At 38.8% G+C, this 25,523-nt stretch overlaps 1 protein-coding gene across 3 annotated transcripts in view; it reads left to right on the top strand.

Moving 5' to 3' along the window:
- The window catches only part of Fas1 (fasciclin 1 Fas1 domain-containing), a 443,263-nt gene that overhangs the window by 388,398 nt on the left and 29,342 nt on the right, over positions 1–25,523 (top strand). For 2 of the 3 annotated variants that reach the window (XM_076188166.1, XM_076188163.1), the window contains exons 7-10: positions 5,510–5,670; positions 12,578–12,727; positions 13,896–13,994; positions 24,118–24,341. In XM_076188166.1, coding sequence (XP_076044281.1) covers positions 5,510–5,670; positions 12,578–12,727; positions 13,896–13,994; positions 24,118–24,341 — 634 coding nt within the window. The remainder of the gene's footprint in view (positions 1–5,509; positions 5,671–12,577; positions 12,728–13,895; positions 13,995–24,117; positions 24,342–25,523) is intronic. The other variant, XM_076188165.1, reaches the window with a different exon arrangement.

The raw sequence follows: 25,523 nt of genomic DNA, 5'->3' as shown, positions 1-25,523 counted from the left end.
TTTATGTTCACTCTCTTCCCACGAGGCTGTTTTTGGGGGCACGTAGTTTATTACAAACTTTCTGCTCTTCTTATCTCTGTCATCTACTTCTATCATAATCATCTCTACTCTGTTCTTTCCATATGTGACACTCTTCACATTTATATCCTTCTTAGTCAGGAACATAACTCCACCCCCATGTTTTATCTCTCTGTTTCTAATCCAATAATTATATGCATTGTGTCCTATACTGTTGGGTGGTAGTGTACCTTTTCATTTTGTCTCAACAATTCCCTTTATGTCCGGATCTTTTTCCTTCAGATACTCGTTCATTTCATTTAGTCCTGTTATTAATCCATCTATATTTATGTAGGATACTCTTAACTTTCTGTTATTTCCATTGTATTCTCTGTTTCATTTGTGTTTCTCTCTGTTATGGTCCATTTCTTCAATTTCATATTCACTACTCTCCAGTAGAATTCTTGTTTTTCTGACTCCGTTCTGGTCTCGTTTTTTTCTTTAGCTTCTTTCCTTTTCATTTTTTCTTCCTCTCTTTCCTCTTTATTCATTTTTTCTTTTTATCCATACCTTTTTATATTGTTCACTTGCTGCTAACTTCCCTGTTTTTGCTAAGATATTCTCTGCTGTTGTTTGTGATCTGAATTTAATCTTAATTGGTCTGGTCTTATCTGTACTATACTTTCTGAGTCTAAACTTCTCTTCAATTTGTTTCATTATTTCAGGTTCATCATCTTGAACTAATTCTAGTAATCTACTTTTTCATTTTCCTCCTTGATTCTTGTGGTTCTATCTGGGTTATGTTTCTCTTCCATTCCTAATATAATTATACATTTCTTTTCATCTGCTAAGTCTCTTACTATATTCTCCTTCTGTCTCATCACTTTGATAACTGAGTCTTCAGTTTGTTCTTTCATTTGCTGTTTAATTATATTAGTAAATGCAACTTTACTATTTTCCTGTATCTTCCTCCACCCCTGTGCCTCTTTTGCTATTGTTTCTTTATTGTCTTTCTTGTTCCTTTTTAATTTTTCATTCTCCTCTTTTACTTCTCTTAACTGTCTTTTTAGTTCTTCTATTTCATCAGTTAAGTTCTTGTTCGCCTTCTCTAGTTCTTCCAATCTTTCAACCCTTTCAGCAATTTTTGGCATTTTACCGAACCTAACCTCCCAATGTTCGGTCATTTGTTCCAGTTTTTCCTCCAGTTTTGCCAGTCGGGAGGTTGGCATCCGCCGCCCCCTCATTAAATCCTTGGAAATTATATTATCCTCACCTTCCATTGAACTGCTTTTATCTATGTTTCTAATCTTTACATATTTGTTAGTCCCATAATCAAAATCATCGGTTCGGGGTTTGTTTACAAGCCGTCTGGCCTCTTGGACCAAGTCCTCCCCTTCCTCATTTCTTTCCATTTCCCTCAGTAATCCCTCCCCTTCTCCTTTTTCCTCACTTTCCCACTACACCACGAGCAATCCCCCCCTGTAAATACAATAGGTACTTCCTTTCCGTTGAGATCCACAAGAATTTCACTCTTCAAAACGTCAATCCTCGCCGTCCATCTAACGTACGTGTGTGTGTGTGCGCGCGTGTATGTAGTGTATATATGTGGCGTTTGTGGCGTATGTATGTGTTTGTGCGTATATACGTGTGTATGTGGCGTATATGCATATGTGCATGTGGCGTATATACATATGTGTGTGTATGTGGTGTATACACGTGTGTGTGTATGTGGCGTATGTATATGTGTGTGTATGTGGCGTATGTATGTGTGTGTGGCGTGTGTGTGTGTGTGCGTGCGTGCGTGTATGTGTCTGTGTTCACATGTACAAGTAAGCATGTACGTGCGTGTGTCTGTGTTCGTATTTGTGTGTACACGCACGCGCATTCACAACATACACTGGTTGTCTAACACGTGTCTACGTGTGCGTGTCTACACGTGTGTAAGCGTGTATATGTCTGTTTTTGATCTCCCAAACCACCACCGCTAGTAACAACAAGAACCTCATAAGAGAAATTGACACGACAAGCGCAGTCATTATCAGACTTATTAGTCGTGTTCCAAATGAAAGAAACATTACACTTCAACAGGTTAGGGTGGTAAAATTTCACGATAGCAAGGCGCAGGTGGTGGAAGCGACAAGCTAAAGTTTGTTGGCTACCCCCCTACTCCCCCTCTCCCTCCCTCCTGCATCAGTACCCAGAGGCTGACACGTAACCACAGGCAGCCACCCACGGCTATCCCCTCACCCCACACCCTTGTTTGAGTAGTTCCCAGTGTACATAATGACCGCGTTATATGAAGATCGACTGTATATGGTAAAATAGAAAGCAGTCACCACAAATGTTTGCGATGTTGCCGCGTGTGTGCGTATGCGTGCCCGACTCGGCGCGAATTTTAAAACGGTTCTCTACATTTGAGATGGTTTTGAAATAAAATCCGCGTATGATTGAATCCGTGTTATTCGAATCCGCATTATTTGAGGGACTCCTGTACTCCCTTTAAGGGGATCGTCCATCAGAAAATCACGAAAAAAAAAAAAAACGAAATTCTGAAAATATTTCCTCTAAAGGTGTTGCTCATTAGCTATCTCGTGGCCGAATATGGATGTTGTATCTTGATTTTTACTATCTAAAAAGAATATAATACAGTACCTCCCCACCCTACTGTGGCTGGGTCGTGTGCGCTGCGTACTGCATATCACGTTTTCTATTGTTACATATATTTGCTAACAAAAGAAGCTGCATATTTTGCACAATATTTATGCTTTTGTATGATAAAAATAGCATACAATATGGCAACAGAGACCTGACTGCGTAGTGTACAGTATGAATCATCCATCAGAAAATCATAAAAATGGGTGGATGGGGTGAAGGGGGCTTTGGGGAAGAGGGGAGTGTCTGTTGGGGAAGGACAGGAGAGGACAGAAGACAGGGGTGAGTGGAGAATGGTTGTATATGGAGGATGTTGTGATGCATGGGGTGGAATGGACGGGGGGGATGTGGGGTGGGGTGGTGTGTGTGAGCAAAATTTTGACGCAGCCCGAAGGGATTTCTCCCCGTCCTCTTCTTTATATGGGGGGACGGAGGGGGGGGTCGCCGATTTAATGAAGCGGCCTTGCTGTGGATGTTGTCATACCCTAAGCCCTGTTTTTGAGTTATTACATCAAAGTCTAAATTAGACTTTGAGTAGTTTCTGCAATCCAGAGTCTCAGAGAAGTATTGCCTCTTATAGATACATCCACTACGCCAGGATAAAGATATACAAAATCACTAAAGTATTTACTAACACAACTAGTGAGAATATCTCTTTCTTACAAAGTACCGTAATGTGCAGAGGGCGGATGCGGAGAGCGGCGTGGGTGCCTGCACCCCCGATTTATACTTCAGCCGCACAACACAGGTGCCACTGCCCAAGTGCCAACTTATCTTATTATACATATTCCTATCCCTATCTACCCAACTCCACACATTCATTACTTCCTTTATTTATGCATGAAGAGGGTTCACAATAATTCCCTAGCTTATACCTTAATCTACAAGTCGATGAGGTAGAAAAGGAGGGGAGGTGCTAATTCGCCTTCTTCTTCTTGATTAATGCGCCCCTTAACTTCAGCTGGCGGGCGGCGTCGGTTTCGTACCACTCCGCTGCTTGCCCACAAGCGCTTCCATGCGCGTTCTAGGTCAACGGTCCTAGCGGACAAGGAGTCATTGTTCCACCGGGCCCCTTCGGTACAGGCCCAACACTTTTGCACGCATTAATCACCGCGTAGCACTGCCGTACACAAGGAGTCCATTGTTCATTCCCCCCCCCCCCATAGGGCTATGGTGGTTGAGAGAGGGGACGCCGTCTTCACAACCGTCGGACCTACGCCGCTCCATATTTGGTCTGTGTTATAGGTCACACCGAAGGGTTGCACAACACAGTGTAGTCATGCTCAAGGAATGAATATGTCACATCACGGGTATGGACCCGGTGTGACGTGACAATGTGCTGTGTTTTGCGACACTGCTTCTGACCCAGGGCAGTGGACAAGGTGCGGGGATGTCCCGTCATCTAAGAGGTGCTAAGATGGGAGGGATTGTGGAGGGGTGTGGAGTGTTTTCAGGGATGGAATGGGTGGGAATGATTTTATGCCTTTTTCTTTTTGGCTACCTCCCTAGTAAGGGGGAAAAAGCTTTGGTATATGTATGTATGTATGTAAGTGAGAATGTAATTATATTGTATATTTTGTCTGTTAATTCTTCCATGCATTCTTTCAGTATCCAGTTTGCAATTCCGTCTGGACCATGTGATTTTCTGATGTCAAGGGTTTTGATTTGGTTGCTGATTTCCTTTTGTGTTACAATTATTTCTTTCATTGAGGGGGATCTCTCTCTCTATTTCCTCACAGTTCGGTGAGTTTTCTATTGTGAATACTGATTTGCAATGGTTGTTCATAATTTCAGCCATTTCCATGTGCACATATGTTTTACAGCTAGCGCACATAAAGAAAAAATGTGTGCACACAAGGTTTTCAAGTGATATCTATTCAATAAAGAAGTTCCACCCAAACATCAACTTATAAATTCTCTAAAAATATAATAACTTGCCAACCTTCAAACCAATAATGGCTTTGTTTATGGAGGTAATATGTAATACAAATTTACAAATTGTGTGTATTTGCTTAATCAGATGATCACTCACATGGGTGTGAACATACTTTTCAGAGAAGGCATAGTTTGCACATAAGCAAATTTCTGCACACACTCGCAGCAAAAAAATCAGAGGGAAAATTGGTTACATTCCCCTCATTCAAAAAACATGCAATCAGCTGATGTTTTTTTACTAACTATTTGTTCTGTACTATTTTCATTGTGTTTGTGTTTACCTAGTCATATATTATAGGAGGGAGCAGTGGTAGGCACTTGCTTGTGGTGATCCTGTGAGATGGATAGCAGAGCTGTACATTTTTCAAATTAAATCAACCCCTTCACCTCTTATCACCAGATGCAGCCCTGAAAGGGCTAACACTCGCTCTCTGACCTGGCCCCAAGATCTCTATCAGTTTCAGCTGAATTTCTTACACCTTTTCATACACAGACAGCTTACATCTGGGAACTACTCCCATCCTCTTAAAACTTTCAACCAATAAGTCTTATTCCAATACAACAGTTCAAAGTTTCTTTTCAAAAAGATCTGTGGGAGGCCCCAAGGACTGTTGAGAGCTGCTGTGGGGCTGCAGTTATTCCACTTATTATAACTTGAGGCAACATTTATTATATTTGTATGTACATATACCAAGGGCTTTTTCCCCCTTACAAGGGAGGTAGCCAAAAACAAAGACAAATATATTTGTATTATAGGAATAATTCTTTTTGATCATTTGGTTTAAATAGTGTAAAATGTTAAAGTTGTATGTTTATATCATAAATAGAGATTTAATTTAAATCATATCAATATTTATGCATTTGATATTTTCCATATAACCCTTCAAATTTTCTAGCAAGTAATATGTTTATGTGTCCCCAACAGATTATGTAAAGAGTACGACAGCTTATGGTGATGTGTCCCATAACAAAGGCACAGTACTAGCACGCATCATCAAGGCCAACATTCCTGTTAAGAATGGAGTAGTGCATCTGATTGATCGGCCTCTTATGGTTGTTGCTTCATCCATCATGTCCTATTTACAGGTAAGTTTCAGATGTATTTTTCATTCCTTTAGAATGCATGTTTTATTTTGATTATTGAGCTTTTCTATAGTGCACATACAGTTTATTTATTTTATTTTTTCTTGTTTCTTATTTTTTTCATTTTATGCACTTGTGGCAGGGTCAAAGAAGGATTAAGGGAGTTAATGACAGAGATTGGGAAGGCATGTAATTAGAGAAAGTTGAAGGTAAATTTACCTAGTTGTAATATACGGGAGGGGAGCTATGCTCATGGTGACCCGTCTTTGTATCTCTCCGCATCAAGTTTTATCTTAAAATCTTGTATAGTGTTTGCACATACTGTTTTGTTGTCTAATTTGTTCCATGTATTAATCACTCTGTGTGGGAAACTGTTCCTTTTCAAGTTTTTTCTATAACTATCTTTTTTCAGTTTTTTTTCGTGTCCCCGTTGTCCCACACTAACAGGTCGTTCCTGTCTAAAACTTCCATTCCTTTCATTATTCTGTAGATAGTCAGCAAATCTCCTCTTTCTCTTCTTTGTTCCAGTGTTGGTAGGTTCATTTTGGATAGTCTTTGCTCATATGTTAGTTCGGCGAGAGTCGGTGCTAGTTTGGTTGCCGCTCTTTGTAATCTTTCTAGTTTCTTAATATTCTTTTTGGTACTGGGTGTCCAAAGTGATGCTGCGTACTCAAGTTTTGGTCTTAATAGTGTAGTTAGTATTTTCTTTTATCATTTCTTCATCCATATAAGTAAATGCCACTTTGATGGATCTCAATAAGTTGTAGGTTTCTCCGAATATTTTGTTTATATGCTTATCAGGTTTCATGTCCTTTCCAATCATCACTCCAAGATCTTTTTCAGAGTTTGCTTTTTTTATTTTTTCTTCTCCAATTCTGTATTCTTTTGATATTCTGTTTTTACTCTTTCCAAATTCATTATACTGCATTTCTTTATATTAAATTTCACTTCCCACTTTTGAGTCTAATTCCATATCGTGTCCAGGTCTTGTTGCAGTGAGTCGCATTCCTCTTCTGTTTCTACCTTTTTAAGTAATTTTGCATCATCTGCAAAAAAATTCATATAGCACTCCACGCCTTCATTCATGTCATTAATGTATAAGGCGAACATGATCGGGGCCAGTGGGTAAAAGTAAGGTGATGAGATGTACAAGGGGAAAGGATAGCAACAAGTAATAAGTCTTAAAGGAGAGAGGCTGGAGGAAATGGAATGTTTTAGGTATTTGAGGTTGCACATTGCAGGAAAGGGGGGAATGGAGAATTAATGTTATAGAGGCCCTAACTGAGCCCCACAGTTAATCAAATGAATATTCTTGGTCTGAGGGCAAGTTTGATTGAATTGGAGGTAGTTATTTCATTATCGTTATCAGTGGTCAAGTAATGTGTATAGTGTCCCAATTTGCCCTGGGATATTTACTGCAAAAAAAAATTAGTTATCCATGTTAATCCTATCTCCTGGACGGGAAAAAAAATGTTTAAAGAAATTTAAATACGTGATTCATTTCCAACAGTGAAAGAAAAAATTTATAAATAGGTAGCTGCCACCACCCTTCCTGATTTGATAGGATAGTTGAGCACGGATTTCACTCCCCTTCCTATTCCCCCCCACTGTGGGCCTGGGGATTCTATCCACTAATAGTTCACCTGGATTATTATACACCAGGTGGTTGGAAAAATACCCTGTTAACTACCCTTACACATTTATTTCTTTATCAAAATTACACATATATCAGGAACTGCATAGATAACCAATACAAAAGCAATGTTTAATGAAGTATTACATTCTACACTTAGTAAGCCGAACTTAGGGGTATACACCTCTCACTCCCTCCTGTGTTCACGGCTCCTGGGCCTTAGGAGTATGCACCTCTCACTCACTCCCGCGTTCACGGCTCTTAGGCGTCGGTTCGTCTGGCTTATTCATCTATCTCTTTTACAAAGGAACACATATACAATATATGCATCTTTTTATATAAAATAACTATCTCCAAAGCAATGAACTATTTATAGATTTGAAAGAGGCATTTATTCTATATTTACGGGATACGATTACTACACCTAACCCCTGGCCACCTCATCAACTTCTTCCTATGTTTCTTAACACTCAGTTTCCACCAACCACAGTTCTCTTCACCATCCATTAAAGTAAAGAACCATTACCAGTCAAAATAAGGGGACGCTATGGGTCACAATCAATACAGTTAATTTTCTATGGTTTTTGGTCTACGACCTGGCCATGTATCAGGCTGTTGGTCAATATACCCCTGTAATAACCTATGTTCTTCTCAATTTATTCACTCCCTAATCTAATCACTTTGTGATCAATTCACTCCCTAATCTAACTATGGCGCAGCGAATTAGTATGCTGCGCATAGGGGAAACGTAGCTATGGGTGCCCTCTTACTGCATTACATAACGTAAACAAACGCGTGAGGGGAAAGGATTCACTGAGTACTTGGTGCTACGTTTATTTGACGATAGGAAAGGCTTTCTCCTTTACAAGAGGCATTTTCCTCTTCACATTAAAGGTGTTGCCATTGAAACTTTGGGAACAGAAGAAATTTTTAGAGGAGGAGGAGATGAAAAACTGTAAAAATACAGAGTGGCACTCGTTACTAACAGCTTTATAAAGAATTACAAAGAATCTGAACATGAAATACGAGCAGTTTAAGACTAAATTCGTTATGACATACAGATAATGCAATATAACAGATCTTCTAAAACTAAATTCGGCTCAAAAAACTTACTGAGTTGGCCGCAAAAGGGAGGGGTGTGTACACCTTAGGCGTTTTGAACCAGACTGGCGCCTAGAAGTGTGACGTGACATCACAAAACAGCAACCGGTTTTTACACACCTTCTTAATTCTAATTCTTTAAGTGAACATTGTACAAATAATGAGATGTTATCTTGCAACACAGCTTGCAGACAACTTACAAATGTAGGATTTCGAAACAAAAGAGGTCTCTGCTCGAAATACGCTTAAAATTAAAGCATTACAAAAAACAAAACTGAAACCCCTTCCAAGGGGAAACGAGCCTTACGACAAAAAATATGTAAACATGGAGATACCCGGAATTATAAAAAAGCCCCGTTACTGCTCGTAACGGCACACTAACAATTCTGTAACTATGCGCTCCCCCCCCAACAGTGTAATTTGTGATTTAATGCACTCCCTAGTCAGTATTTATTATGCCTGTATGGATTACAGTATCTCACTCATTGTATTCTAAATACATATTCAAATTATTTTAATTGATATTCAATTATTCCCACGACAACTTGTCTTTTACCTGTATAGGTTACAGTGTCTCACTCATTATGACGTGCTGAGTTGCTGGCAGGTATGCCATACCCAGCTATTATTCAAACACCTTAGGGGTATTTGGCTATGGATTAAGTGTGGAGGAATGAGACTTCCTATTATAGGCTACCACTGCATGAGGAACCACAAAAAAAAGAATTCCCGAAAAATTGTTAGATCAGAATCCAGAACTATATGGCAGGAATTTTTCTCAGTTTCTGATCTAGCATAAGGCCTATAGCTATTTTCCAAACAAGGCTGATGACATTACTTCCTTGGTGGGATGGAAACCATGACGTGAGTCGACTTCGTCACACCAAAAAAAAATATGAAAGAATTTCTATCCTTACAATGTCATTAATCTTGATGTGTTCCTATAAAGGACTCCTATTTGGCCATGTAGGAGATTTAATAGAATTATATGTCTGCTTTGACAGTTATCTCTTTAGTGTTTTTTTTTCTCTTACTAGAGGAGATATTAAACATAAAGAGTACAAAAATTAAACTTTTATTACTTATTCTACTACAGCTCCATGAGGAATGGGTAAATGAGGAGTGAAAAGGGTGCCTGGCTGACACCCCATTTAAATAGACCACATGCAGGTGCCACATGTGGACATCATCCTCATATACCCACTTGTATCTCATGATGCCGAAATCAGTGTCATCATATGCTAGGGGTTAATTGTGTGAGCACAGCTTACAAAAAGTCAGGGCAAACCTATCAAAATTTTCTTCTTAATGTCTACAGTCACAAGTTTCTTGTTCTCTTGGCACTACTTCTTGTCCCTTTTCATTCCACACATTTGGGTTTAGTAGGAAGACATGCACATACTTTTGTTTTGGCAAGAAGCTGCATGTCCTTTTTGAACCTGCTGCTAATAACCTGTGTTACTTCTTTCATGCCTACTTATGGTAGTACATCTACAACCATCATACATAACTACTATTACTACACAAGCTGCACACATCACATATATCATCACAAATAGGCATTTGGGAATGGATGCAAATCACCCCTTATATGAAGGTTTTTTGCTGACTTCACTGTATGGGGCAAACTTGGGATTTAAGAGAGGCAGAGAGGAAAAGTTTGAATGTGTTTGAGATGAAATATCTAAGAAGTATGATAGGGGTTACAAGGTTGGATAGAGTGAGAAATGAGGAGGTGAGGAGGAAAGCAGAGGTGGAAAAGGAGATGGCAGGTAGGGCTGATGAAAGAGTATTTGGATGGTTTGGACACATGGAAAGAATGAGTGAAGGAAGATTAATAAAAGATGTGTGGATGGCAGAGGTGGATGGAGCAAACTTGAGGGAACAACCGAGGATGAGATGGAGGAATGGGGTGAAAGGGGTGTTGAACAAGAGGGGAATGTCTGTTGAACAAGGAAGGGTGAAGGTAGAAGATAGGGGTGACTGGAGAATGGCTATGTATAGATGATACTGTGATGCAAAGAAGGGAGGGGTTGGGGGGTGGGGGAGGTAGGGAGTGGTTATGTGTGAATGATATTTTGATTCATCCTGAAGGGATTTCTCCCCCATCTTCTCATTTTCTGCATGAGGGGATAGAGAGGGAGGTCGCCAATTAAGTGAAGTGGCCTTGCGGTGGATGTGCTGTGTCTTGTTGCATTGCTTCTGACCCAGGGCAGTGGCCAGGATACAGGGATGACCTATCATCCATGAAGAGCTGATATGAGAGGGAAGGAAAGGTGATGGATAGGAATGGAATGGGTGGGAGTGGGTATATGCCTTTTGTCTTGGCTACCTCCCTTGTAAGGGGGGAAAAGCCCATGGTATATAGATAGACATACAGTTTATCAAGTTTATTATCTATTTTATGCATGGAAGGGAGTGGGTGGGGGATGGGGGTTTAGGGAGTGGTTATGTGTGAATGATCTTTTGATGCAGCCCAAAGGGATTTCTCCCCATCTTCTCTTTTTCTTTACAATAGGACGAAGGAGGGGGATCACCAATGAAATGAAATGGTCTTACTGTAGATATGCTGTTTCTTGCTCCATTGATTCTGACCCAGGGCAATGGGCGGAATGCAGGGATGACCTGTCATTCAGGAGGAGCCAAGAAAAGAGGGAGGGAGGGGTTGTGAATGGAACTGGAGCGTATGGGGATGAAATTGGTCAGAGTGGATTTATGCCTTTTGACTTTGGCTACCTCCTTTGTAAGGGGGGAAAAAGCCCTTGGTATATGTATTATCTATTTATACCCCTAAATGTCTGAGAAGTATAACCCCTATCATACTTCTCAGATATTTAGGGGTATCCAGCCTAGTAAACCTTAAATGTCTGAGAAGTATGATAGGGGTTACTAGGTTGGATAGAGTGAGAAATGAGGAGGTGAGGAGGAGAACAGGGGTGGAAAGGGAACTGGGAGATAGGGTTGATGAAAGAGTATTAGGATGGTTTGGACACATGGAAAGAATGAGTGAAGAAAGATTAGTAAAAGAAGTGTGGACGGCAGAGGTGGAAGGAGTGAATATGAGGGGGCGTCCTAGGATGAGATGGATGGATGGGGTGAAAGGAGCACTACAAAAGAGAGGAATGTCTGTGGAAGAAGGATGGGAGAGGACAGAAGATAGGAGTGAATGGAGAGGGGTTGTGTATAGATGATGCTGTGATGCATGAGGGGGAGTGGGTGGAGGATGGGGGTGAGGAAGTATGTATGAGAAAAAAAATTGACGCAGCCCGAAGGGATTTCTCCCCGTCTTCTCCTTTTCTGTATGGGGGGACGGAGGGGGGGGGGTCGCCGGATTTATGAAGCGGCCTTGCTGTGGATGTGCTGTTTTGCGACACTGCTTCTGACCCAGGGCAGTGGACAGGATGCAGGGATGACCCATCATCCAGGAGGTGCCAAGATAAGAGGGAGGGAGGAGGGTGGAGGGGAGTGGAATATATAGGAAATGGAATGGGTGGGAGTGGTTTCTATGTCTTTTTCTTTTTGGCTACCCCCCCCCCCCATATAGGGGGAAAAAGCCTTTGGTATATGTATGTATATATTATCTATTGTATCAATAAACCAAATATCATCCATATGATCATTGAATATCAGATTACCATAGTTCCCAGCATGATATATATATATATATATATATATATTTTTTTTTTTTTGTCAAATAAGTTTCAGAAATTTATATTGCACTATAGAGGTTGAAGATTATTATGTCACTATGTTTATTCTAACCCAGGGGAAATTAAACAGAGTTGTATGTAATCTCTGAATGAAATGTATTAGACATACCTATGCATAAGACACATTCATATTTTACAAGAAGAATTGGAGAAAAAAAAATTATTTTGAGGAAAATTAATATAGTTTCATCATGAATGTATTGGAAATTATTAAAGAAAAAAGTCTAGGGGAAGTAAATGATTTTGTGCAATGCTATAATGACAATAGCAATGGAAATATTGTGTCAGCAGTGGTACCAACATTGATACTCTCATTTTAATTAAGATGCAAGTATTCCTGCTAACACAAAAATATTGTCATTATTCAAGGGGTACAATACCTATAATGGTCTTCTTTAATTTTTGTCAGTCTATCAAGATTTTCTATGTAGAAAACTAAAAATATTCTAAACATGCTCTTTTACAGGAAGTAGATGGACAGTTGAGGTCATTCCATAAATTGATGAGAGATCATTACCCAGATATTGTAAATGAACTTATTCTCAAGGAGAACCTAACCCTCTTTGCCCCATCCAATGATGCTTTCTTGAAGGTTAATCGGGAACGTTTAGAAAAGGTTAGTGGTTGTTGTATATCAGTTGAGAGGCTCTGAATATTATACCCAGTCATATAGAACTATTTAGAAATTTATACTATAAATTATTAAAGAGAGTAATCCCTTAGGATTTCTGGGCCTGTTCCAGAGAATTTCTGGGCCTTGGGGCCACACCTCCAGGTGGTGGTGGGAGTTGATGTGTTGAATCTGTGCTGCAGGTTGAAGATCTTTCTGCTCTGTGTGATGATGCTTCTTAATCTATCCTTTCCTGCTGCATCTTCACTTGTAGGCTTCACATGCCAATGCCGTGAATCAAAGAAACATTGAGTGCAGTTAAATTGAATGGCCAGCTTCTTCCACTTAAAAAAAAAAGGAGGCCTCATTTTTGATATGCACATGTCTTTCACCCCACACATGAAGGACCCAACTGTGAAAATTAACACAAAATTTAACACACTAAGATGAGTTGTAAGTACAGGTTTTTGACCAAAAGAAACATGAATCGCAGTATACAAACAGCTCAGAAGAACCACACTCAATTATACATCTTCAACATGGTTCCATACAACCAAGAAAACAAAACAAAATCACTCTACAAAGTACTCAAAGCATTAAGAATAATAACTGGATGCACTAAAACCACCCTAATGGAACATTCGTAAACTAAAATCCTCCCCACCAGGTAATGCATAAAGAGGATAAGCATGCATTTCTATGCAAGAGCCTCAGTCCCATCCCTCCCTCTCTCCACATAACACACTCATAACCAATTGAATGCAACAAAAATACTACAACAGCAGCATACTACTCAAACACCTCCAACAACCTACTACCTGAACCATCCAACACATCCTTAAAAAATATATATACCTACTCATACCACAAAACAAGCATTCCAGGATTGACCCCCCCCCCCAACTCCATATTCTACAAAACTCCCCCCAAGACTCCTTCCATAAAAAGTCAGAATCACCCTCTCATGACTGCATTCATGTCACCATTCAGCACCGAAATAGTACCAATACAGAATAAGACTGGCCACAGGATCAAATTGCCTCAGATGGAATCACCACTCAGAAGATGGGCACAACAACTTCTGAAAGATTTTGACCTGGATTATCTAGATTCTTTTGTGTTAACATTTCATTATAATAGCAAATGAATAACAGAAATGTGATCCCTCACACAGGTTACACTGTCTAGTGAGAAACTTGGCAAGCTACTATATCTTCATGTTGTCCCCCGACGACTTACCACGGATGAGATCAAGGAACGCAGTCTTAATGAAGTAGGTCCATAATTTCCTTTTATGCCCTTTATGGTTAATTGTTTTCTAGTGTCATTAATAAAAGTATTGAAGGTATGACCAGATGAATATTGATAATGGTAATTTTCTCATTGATCTTTCAATTGTGCTGTAATTAATTTTCTGAATTTAATTTAGTAAGATTTTTACTTTCATGTATTACATCATAACTTTGTATATTCATGTAACTGGTGATATTCTTTGTGCAGTATATTCATGTAACTGGTGATAGGTGAGCATAGGGACAAAGGGGCAAGGGAACTTAAATACTGTATAATTCAGCAAATTTAGGTTTTTTATTTTATCGGCTTGTTTTGTATGCCTTTTAATAAAACCCACAGTTAACTGGTACGCATTACTAAAAGACTGAAGCATGGAATATGCTAGTTATTTTGTTGACTGGAGGATAGAGAGGCACCTAGTTTGAGCACTGCAATCCAGAATGTATTCTGTTTGCATTACTTTTTTTTTTCCTGACCCAAAAATCAGTTTTGCTGGCTTTCATTAACACTAAAGTACAAACCCATCCTTTATGTGGCTATGCTAGTACTATGAGAACAATAATATCTAAACCATGATAATGTATTGTGATGCTTGGATTTTAATGCAAAGAGCTGGATAATATGCATGACACCTCCCCCCTCCCCTTTCATTTCCCTGCACCATGGCCTGCTCCTGCTAGTGCCCTGCTTATCACAAAATGTCAAATATCGTTAGATGGCCAAGAAAAATTCTGTTACTGAATAAGATTGCAGTATACCCACATCATGCACTGTTACATTATATAGCCCAACATATCCTACACATTATTACTGATTTCATCAGGCACATGTTCATTTTGTAGTTTATCATACTAAGTTTCAAAGGAATAGATTAGTGCTCCATGCTGTATGCCCCATGCCCCTCTGTTCCTCATGCAGTGCTCACCATGAACCATTTTTGCATGTTATGTTATTTTATTTCCAATTTTGCTGTATTTATGCGATTGTGAAGTATACTACATGTCGTGTATACATGTTGAAATTTTGTGTAATCATTATTGCACTTGGCTTTATTGCATGGCTCACACTAGGCTTGCTGTTCTTAGCTTCTTTCTCCACCTTTGATAATGTGTTTCTCTTTCCCAACTATGCTTTCCATAGGAAACTTGAAGACTGTGAACAAATTATTAATAATCTTATTCAGTCTTCATAAAGAGATTGAATTCTATTTTTTTTACCATATGAAGATCACACACTAATATATATGGAAGGAAACACTCTACAATATTAACTCCAGTACCTCTCCAGACAGTGAATACTGAACAGACTTCTTCAGTTAAGGGTTAGGTAGAGCTATAGCTCGCTTCTTCTCTTCTACAACCTTCTTTGTTTCCTCATCCCACTGGTCTGGATGGATGTCATGCAGAATGTCTGAAAAAGGGAGGTTCAGTGATGGTGGACTGGTTGGTGAGATTATTTAATGTTTGCTGGAGAGAGGGTAGAGTACCGGAGGACTGGAGTAGTGCCTGTATAGTTCCTCTTTACAAGGGAAAAGGGGACAAGTGTGAATGTAGTAATTTCAGAGGGATTAGCCTGTTGAGTGTAGTAGGGAAGGCTTATGGGAGAATCTTAATTGAGAGGATTAGGAGAGGAACAGAAGGAGTAATCGGTGAGGAACAGTGTGGATTTAGGACGGGTAGAGGTTGTGTAGATCAGATCTTTGTGGTAAGACAGATATGTGAGAAAGCTATAGGAAAGGGGAAGGATGTTTTTTGGGCTTTTATGGATCTGGAAAAGGCTTATGATAGGGTAGACAGAAAGGCACTGTGGGAGGTTATGCAGATTTATGGGATAGGAGGAAAGCTTTTGGGAGCTGTCAAGAGTTTTTATGTGAGTAGTAGAGCATGTGTTAGGATTGGAAATGGAGAGAGTGAGTGGTTTGAAGTAAAGGTGGGACTTCGTCAAGGATGTGTTATGTCGCCCTGGCTGTTCAACTTATACATGGATGGGGTGGTGCGAGAGGTGAATGCTAGGGTAGTGAGTCAGGGATTGGAGATGGTTAAAGAAAATGGAGAAAAGTGGGAGGTGAGCCAGCTGTTGTTTGCAGACGACACTGCGCTTGTGGCAGGGTCAGAGGAGGGATTGAGGAAGCTGGTGGCAGAGTTTGGGAGAGTATGTGATAGAAGAAAGCTAAAGATAAATGTGGGTAAAAGTAAGGTGATGAGATGTACAAGGGGTGAAAAGTGGCAGTAGACTGGAAGTGAACATTAAGGGAGAGCGACTGGAGGAAGTGGATAGTTTTAGATACTTGGGTGCAAGTGTAGCAGGAAAAGGTGGAGTGAAGGTGGAGGTAGAATGTAGATTGAGAGAAGCGAGTAAATGCCTTGGTGGTTTAAAGAGTGTAATGAGTAATAGACATTTGGGAATGGATGCGAAGAGGAGACTGTATGAAGGAGTGATTGTGCCAACAGCATTGTATGGGGCAGAAACGTGGAACATAAGAGAAGAAGAGAGAAGGAGTTTGAATGTGTTTGAGATGAGGTGTCTGAGAAGTATGGTGGGGGTTACTAGGCTAGATAGAGTGAGAAATGAGGAGGTGAGGAGGAGAACAGGGGTGAAAAAGGATTTGGGAGATAGGGTTGATGAAAGAATATTAGGATGGTTTGGACACATGGAAAGAATGAGTGAAGAAAGACTAGTAAAAGAGGTATGGAAGGCAGATGTGGAGGGAGTGAACATGAGGGGACGTCCTAGGATGAGGTGGATGGATGGGGTGAAGGGGGCTTTGGGGAAGAGGGGAATGTCTGTTGAGGAAGGAAGGGAGAGGACGGAAGACAGAGGTGAGTGGAGAATGGTTGTATATGGATGATGTTGTGACTGCATGAGGAGGAATGGGCGGGGGGGTGGGGGGTGGGGTAGTATGTGTGAGTAAATTTTGACGCAGCCCGAAGGGATTTCTCCCCGTCCTCTCCTTATATGCAAAGGGGGACGGAGAGGGGGGGTCGCCGATTAAATGAAGCGGCCTTGCTGTGGATGTACTGTGTCTTGCGACACTGCTTCTGACCCAGGGCGGTGGGCAGGGTGCAGGGATGACCCGTCATCCAGGAGGTGCTCAGATGAGAGGAAGGGTGGGAGGGGTGTGGAGTGTATTTAGGGATGAAATGGGTGGGAGTGTTTTTATGCCTTTCCCTTTTTGGCTACCTCCCTTGGAAGGGGGAAAAAGCCTTGGTATATGTATGTATGTATGTATAGAGCTATAGCCTGAACAGGATCATCACTCACAGAAACTATTCAGACCAGGTCCCCGTCTCAGCTGAATTATGAAATCAGCAAACACTGGCACATCATATCTAATAAATTCCTGACAATATATTTTTTTTCTTCTTCTGTTCTTTTTTCTTTTTTTTTTTACTGTCAGTATTATGTGTGCACTACCCTCTCATTTAATGACATAACATCTACCAACACAGTATTATATACATATTATTTTCTCATTCTTTTATTGCATCATTGATTCTTATGAAAATATTTAAGATTCACTGTTGCATTGCAGATATTAAGTTTTACTTACCAAAAGGCCCTTTCCCCATTATAAGATGGGTCACTAAGTCAAAAGAAAACACCTGCCATTCACCCACCCCATGTCCATCCAAAATCCATATGTTGTCCCTTCAATCTTAGCTCCTTGTGAGTGAAAAGGCATCCATGTAATCCCCCATACACACACACACACACACACACACACACACACACATAGTTTAGATAAAATGAGAAATGAAGACGGGACCCCACGAGCATAGCTCCCCTTCCCGTAAAATACAACTAGGTAAATACAACTAGGTAAATACACACATACACACACACACACACACACACACACATTGCTTGGATCAGAGGCAATGTAATAAGACACTATTCATCTATATACCAAAAGTTTCTTCCCCCATATAAGAGAGGTAGCACCCAAAAGCATCCACACACATCCACCCAACCTTCTCCTATCCATCACCCATTTGTTTTCTTTTTATCCTAGCTCATGGATGATGGGTCATCCCTGTTTTCCATCCATTGCCCTGGGTCAGAAGTAATGCAGTAAGACACAGTACATCCACAGCAGGGCCCCTTTGCTTCATTTACTTGATGACCCTCTTTGTCCCCTCACATGAAAATAGAGATGATGAGGAGAAATCCCTTTTGACTGTATCAGTTTGTCATCCATTCACAACCATTCTCCACTCACATCTATATCTTACCTTCTCCTTTCTCTGCTCAACAGATATTCTCTTTTACTCAAGACCCCTTTCACACTATCCATTCATCTCATTCATGGTCTTCCCATCAAGTTCACTCCATCCGCCTCTGCTTATCACACTGTTTTTGCTTATCTTTCCTCACTCATTCTTTCCATGTGTCCAAACCATCCCAGTATTCTTTCATCAGTCGTATTTGGCAACTCACTTTCCACCCCTGTTCTCTTCCTCACTTCTTCATTTTTCATTCCAGCCCACCATACTTCTCGAACACATTTAAACTTCTTTCTGTCTCCCTTAAATTCTAAGTCTCAGATCCATACAGTGTTATAGGCACAGACACCCGTTCATGTAATATCTTTGCATCTGTCTCCAGATACCTATTTCTCATGAAATTTTTCATTCTCCCAAGACATTTACTTGCTTCCCTCTCTAGTTTACCTCCACCCAAACTCCTCCATTCAAAGCTACATGTGACCCTAAATACTTAAAACTATTCACCCCCTTCAATTTACTGACACCCTCATCCCTTGTATATCTCATCAAGAGGTGAGGACACAACATCTCTAAAGTAATGCCTGACAGCTGGTTTACCCCCACTGCTTCATCACATGGTAACCCTCCCCCTCATCCACTTTGGGAATTACAGAGCAGAGAGAGAAGAAGAAATTCCTTTGGGTTGTATCAATTGATCATCCATTCACAACCAATCTCCACCAATGTTCCCTCTGAGCTGCACATGTGAATTTACCTAGTTGTGATTCCCAATGGTCAAGTCTAACCTCATACTGTTCTATATCTTTAATTTTACTATTCCTTCATCCAAACTATTCCATGAACACCACATGGATATATATATATATATATATATATATATATATATATATATATATATATATGTATATATATATATATATATATATATATATATATATAAATATATATATATATATATGTATATATATATATGTATATGTATATATATATATGTATATGTATATATGTATATGTATATATATATATATATGTATATATATATATATATATATGTATATATATATATATATATATATGTATATATGCAATATATATGTATATATATATATATATATATATATGTATATATATATATATATATATATGTATATATGTATATATATATACATACATACATACATATACCAAGGCTTTTTCCCCCTTCCAAGGGAGGTATCCAAAAAGGGAAAGGCATAAAAACACTCCCACCCATTTCATCCCTAAATACACTCCACACCCCTCCCACGCTTCCTCTCATCTGAGCACCTCCTGGATGACGGGTCATCCCTGCACCCTGCCCACCGCCCTGGGTCAGAAGCAGTGTCGCAAGACACAGTACATCCACAGCGAGGCCGCTTCATTTAATCGGCGACCCCCCCTCTCCGTCCCCCTTTGCATATAAGGCGAGGACGGGGAGAAATCCCTTCGGGCTGCGTCAAAATTTACTCACACATACTACCCCACCCCCCACTTCCCCGCCTATTCCTCCTCAGTCACAACATCATCCATATACAACCATTCTCCACTCACCTCTGTCTTCCGTCCTCTCCCTTCCTTCCTCAACAGACATTCCCCTCTTCCCCAAAGCCCCCTTCACCCCATCCATCCACCTCATCCTAGGACGTCCCCTCATGTTCACTCCCTCCACATCTGCCTTCCATACCTCTTTTACTAGTCTTTCTTCACTCATTCTTTCCATGTGTCCAAACCATCCTAATATTCTTTCATCAACCCTATCTCCCAAATCCTTTTTCACCCCTGTTCTCCTCCTCACCTCCTCATTTCTCACTCTATCTAGCCTAGTAACCCCCACCATACTTCTCAGACACCTCATCTCAAACACATTCAAACTCCTTCTCTCTTCTTCTCTTATGATCCACGTTTCTGCCCCATACAGTGCTGTTGGCACAATCACTCCTTCATACAGTCTCCTCTTCGCATCCATTCCCAAATGTCTATTCCTCAGTACACTCTTTAAACCACCAAGGCATTTACTCGCTTCTCTCAATCTACATTCTACCTCCACCTTCACTCCACCTTTTCCTGCTACACTTGCACCCAAGTATCTAAAACTATCCACTTCCTCCAGTCGCTCTCCCTTAATGTTCACTTCCAGTCTACTGCCACTTTCACCCCTTGTACATCTCATCACCTTACTTTTACCCACATTTATCTTTAGCTTTCTTCTATCACATACTCTCCCAAACTCTGCCACCAGCTTCCTCAATCCCTCCTCTGACCCTGCCACAAGCGCAGTGTCGTCCGCAAACAACAGCTGGCTCACCTCCCACTTTTCTCCATTTTCTTTAACCATCTCCAATCCCTGACTCACTACCCTAGCATTCACCTCTCGCACCACCCCATCCATGTATAAGTTGAACAGCCAGGGCGACATAACGCATCCTTGACGAAGTCCCACCTTTACTTCAAACCACTCACTCTCTCCATTTCTAATCCTAACACATGCTCTACTACTCTCATAAAAACTCTTGACAGCTCCCAAAAGCTATATATATATATATATATATATATATATATATATATAAATATATATATATATATATATATATATATATATATATATATATATTTTTTTTTTTTTTACATATTATGATCTGGTGTATTTGCCCAATTTTGTGTAAGTATATGTGTTAGGGGGCATGTGCACAGCTGTGTGCATGCACATATGTTTTACAACTAGAGCACATAAAGAAAAAATGTGTGCACACACAGTTTTCAAATTATATTAAAATCCATTCCATAAAGAAGTTCCACCCAAACATCAACTTATAGATTCTCTAAAAATATGCTAACTTGCCAAATGTTAAGCCAATAATTGGAGGTAATATGTAATACAAACTTACAAATTATGTGTATTTGCTTAAATGATCAGATGGTGACTTGCTTTGGTGTGCACATACTTTTCATAGTCAAAGTTTTCACATAAGCAAATTTCTGTGCTTGTATTTACCTAGTAAATACAACAAGGTAAATACAAGCAAATTTCTGCACATACTCACAGCAAAAATTAGAGGGAACATTGCTCTCCACTCACACCTATCTCTTGTCTCTTGTCTCTTTGCTAGCCTTTCTTCACTTATTCTTGCCATATGCCCAAACTACTCCAGTATTCTTTTATTCTTTGATCAACCCTATCTGCCAGCTTTCTTTCCACCTCTGCTCTCTGCTTCACCTCCTCATTTCTTACTTTATACATTCTCTTATCTTCCATTGTGCTTCTTAAGCTCATCATCTCAAGCACATTTAAAATCTTCCTTTCTACCTCCTTGAAATTTCAAGTCTGCACCATACAGTGTCATAGGTGCAACCATCCCTTTGTAAATCTTTTCTTTGTGTTCTTTCCCAGATACATATTTCTTATGTTTTTTTCATTCCCCAGACATTTACTTACTCCATTTACACCATTGTTTACCTCCATCTGTACTCTTCTATTTCCTAGAACATGTGACCTTAAATACTTAAATCTCTATACCACTATCTCTCCTTTTATACTCAACCTAACTTGCCACCTTCTTCCCTTATACAGTTCATATAAACTTTTTTGTTTGAGACAATTCAGTTACACCTTTCATAGAAAAAAGGCTAAGTTAGGGTTAGATCTCTCGGATTAGATAGATTGCAAGTACAAGATGTATTGGTATTAGTTCTGACAGTATAATATAATAATCACCATGCCCAAATAACAGCCTGTTTTTTATATACTCAGATTTATGCCAGGTTTTCCCTAGCAGATGTGGTGTGTAAGTAAAACAGTTTTTGTGAGATTACTATAAAAATATTGTGCACAACAAAGCTGCACATTGGAAGTTGGCCATGAAGAATATCCAAATAGTCTCTTATTATAGAAAAAATAGACCTAATGATATTGAGGACTATTCATTTATTACTATCAATACTAATATATATATATATATATATATATATATATATATATATATATATATATATATATATATATACATATATATATATATATATATATATATATATATATATATATACATATATATATATATATATATATATATATATATATATATATATATATATATATATATATATATATTTTTTTTTTTAACCGGACCCAAATTATTCTTTACTTCTTTGCAGCTTTAGTAATAATAATCGTTTCCTCAAGTTTTACTGATGAATGGAACCCTGACTGACTCTACATTGATTGCATTTGGTCGTCAGACCTTTCCATATATTTCTCTACTTTGACTGCTGTTTGTGTTGTATTTATGTGGGACTTCTTTTGTCACTAGCTGAATTGATATGAAGAGAGAAGTCACAAGTTGTCTGCTCTCCATACTTAAGGAAGTTAGAAGAAATATAGTTAAAATTTATATATAGAGAATTTGGTGAGGAAGTTGATGGGTTTTACAAATGAGCAGCTTGGAGAGAATTCTCTGAAATCCATCTCACAGGACCACCTTTAGCAGATATCTGTCATTGGTCCCTATGCAGCTTCAGGTTCCTATTTCAATCATTCCATAGCCCTAAGTCTCTAGTGCAGAAGACCCATGCTTTCAAGTATATGTAAATGTATTTATGTATGTGTGTGTGTGTGTATATATATATATATATATATATATATATATATATATATATATATATATAAACATAAAGATTTGGAGTCAGGGATCCATACTGGTAAACAGAGTAAAGCACCAGATTCAAATGGAAGACTGCATTATAAACAATCATGCACGCAAACAACACAACATACACTCTATAAAGGATTTGTGGGAAAACCCAGTTTCGGCTATGGCTTTCCTTGGGGAGACGGGACTGCTCGGACAGACAGTCTAGGGAACGACAACAACAACAACATTTTGAAGGGTTTATTATACCCCCTGAAGACAATTCCTGGACAGGAATCAAAATGCTGACCTTAATAAATTCTTCAAATCAAGTCTGGTGTTTTACTCTATTAACCAATATATATATATATATATATATATACATATATATACATATATATATATACATATATATATATATATATATATATATATATATATATACACACACACACACATTAAAACATCAATATATGGAAGTAATTGGAGGGAAGGCTTGGTCATTGTAGCCATGTGTTTGATATATCCAAAAGTTGTATTATATCAAACTTTCTCCACATATTGAACTTTGGGTCAGTTTATCAAATGAAAGTTTGGTACACAAAATGCTGCCACCAATAACAGTGGTAGTTTGGAAGGAATTGTCTGACAGTATCATTCTTTGCAAACTTCCATCTTATATAACAAAAATTCATCATATCAGTGGGTAGGTCAGATGAAAAATGGCATTTATTATATCTGAAAATCTCTATAAAGAGGTTTGATATATTGATAGTTTACAATATGTGTGTGTGTATATATATATATATATATATATATATATATATATATATATATATATATATATATGTATATATATATGTAGTGTGCTAGTGGTCATAAATCTATCCTGTAAACTTTCCAGTCCCATCTTTATATCCTTTGTGTAATTTTTTTCTTTGTAAATTTCTCCATTTCCTCTTATTTTCCCATTTTCTTTTATATCTTCTGTATTTATCTATTAACTGGGTAATTTGTTGAAATTTTTGCTTTGTAATATGTAATATGTTGGTCCTTTCTCATGTCAGTGTCTGACCTTAATAAAAATAATATCCTAAGTCCTTTTCTTCCTCTGGTGCTTCCTCAGTAGCCCTATCCATCCTCTGCCCTTATTTGTGTGCTAGTATTGCTCCTTCTGTCACGCTGCCTGCCTGCGCCTAGCATGCTGAACTACACTTTCTACCCCTAACACCAGATCTTCCAGGAGGAGACAATGAGTAGTGGCCGCAAGCTGTACTTTGCTGTCAATGAGACCAACTCTCTGATGCCTGTGGTGTCCTTGGAGGGTGCTGGAGTCAATGCTACAATCACTACACCAAACATTGCAGCCAAGAATGGAATCATCCACATCATTGACCACATCCTGGGCATCCCATCTCAAACAGTCTATGAAAAGCTGGCTTCAGACCCAATGTTAAGGTGCTAAATTAGTTTGTTACTGTATTAACCTCATTTTTGGTTTGCTGGATTACATTATTCCTACAACATCCTGCCTTTGTTAATTCTTGATTCATCTCTAATAATCATATTATGTAAACTCAAATGCTCTGTTCATATATTACTCTTCAATAGGATCAGATGTTCATCATACACACCTTCTAACATGACATATTGATATTTGCATGCCCTTAAGAATGTAATTCTCCCATATTTACCCACTTCCTATAAGCTAAATCAACACTATAATCTTAGAATATAATTCCATAATGACACAATTTTATCCATAAGAATAGAAACACAGGTAAATTTTCAGTGTCTGTTTTTTTTTTTCGTACATTACAGTTAAGTAGATACACAGATTAGAAAACTCATACTGGTACTTCTTAGAATGAAGAAATACAGCACTAAACCAAACACTCCAAGACATAAACTTTGAAGGAAAGAAAATATCGACATTCAAAAGTACCACTTCCTCACTTGTACTTAAGTCATAACCCATCACTAAAAGAGTATAAACACAGAATTGTCCTGGTAATATACTGCACATGCTCAAAGGTGTAATTACAATAAAGAAGCAACAAAACTTGTCATTATGTAAAGCTGAACAGGCTAGGTATAAATTGGAGAGTATGAGACAAGACCCAAAGAATGTTGCTCCTTTCCTGTATACAGTTGAACCTCAGATAATGAAAGCCCATTTAACAAATGAATCAGTTAATGAACAAGTTTTGTGAAACATTTTTGTCTATCAATGTTTGTCAAACAAATGTATGTGTACATTTACAGAATCATGAAAGGCATGGAAGTCATTGACAGAGAAGTCTTACTAAAATGGGATAAAAGAAAAACAAGGGGACATGAAAAGAAACTCAGAAAGGATAATTATAGAAGAGATCTGAAAAAAAATCCAAACACAGTGGTGGTTTTCTGGAACAAATTAGATGTGTGCAAACACCATACAAGAATTTAAGAATAAACTAGATGTTGTGAGATACAAAGACGGGTCACTATTAGCATAGCTTCCCTTCCCGTATAATAAAACTAGGTAAATACCTGTACATACAATCCCACTGGGTCAGATGTGCTTTGGCACATTTGCATAATTATTTTGGTTAGCAAACATTTCAGTTTTAGAACAGTCACAGAACAGATTAAATTCAT

This window comes from Oratosquilla oratoria, chromosome 7 (assembly GCF_046742065.1).
Source record: "Oratosquilla oratoria isolate Oo_2021 chromosome 7, ASM4674206v1, whole genome shotgun sequence".
In the NCBI taxonomy this organism is placed as follows: Eukaryota; Metazoa; Arthropoda; class Malacostraca; order Stomatopoda; family Squillidae; genus Oratosquilla; species Oratosquilla oratoria.
The sequence above is the reverse complement of the archived record's forward strand: the minus strand, read 5'-3'. Positions and strand labels throughout refer to the sequence as shown.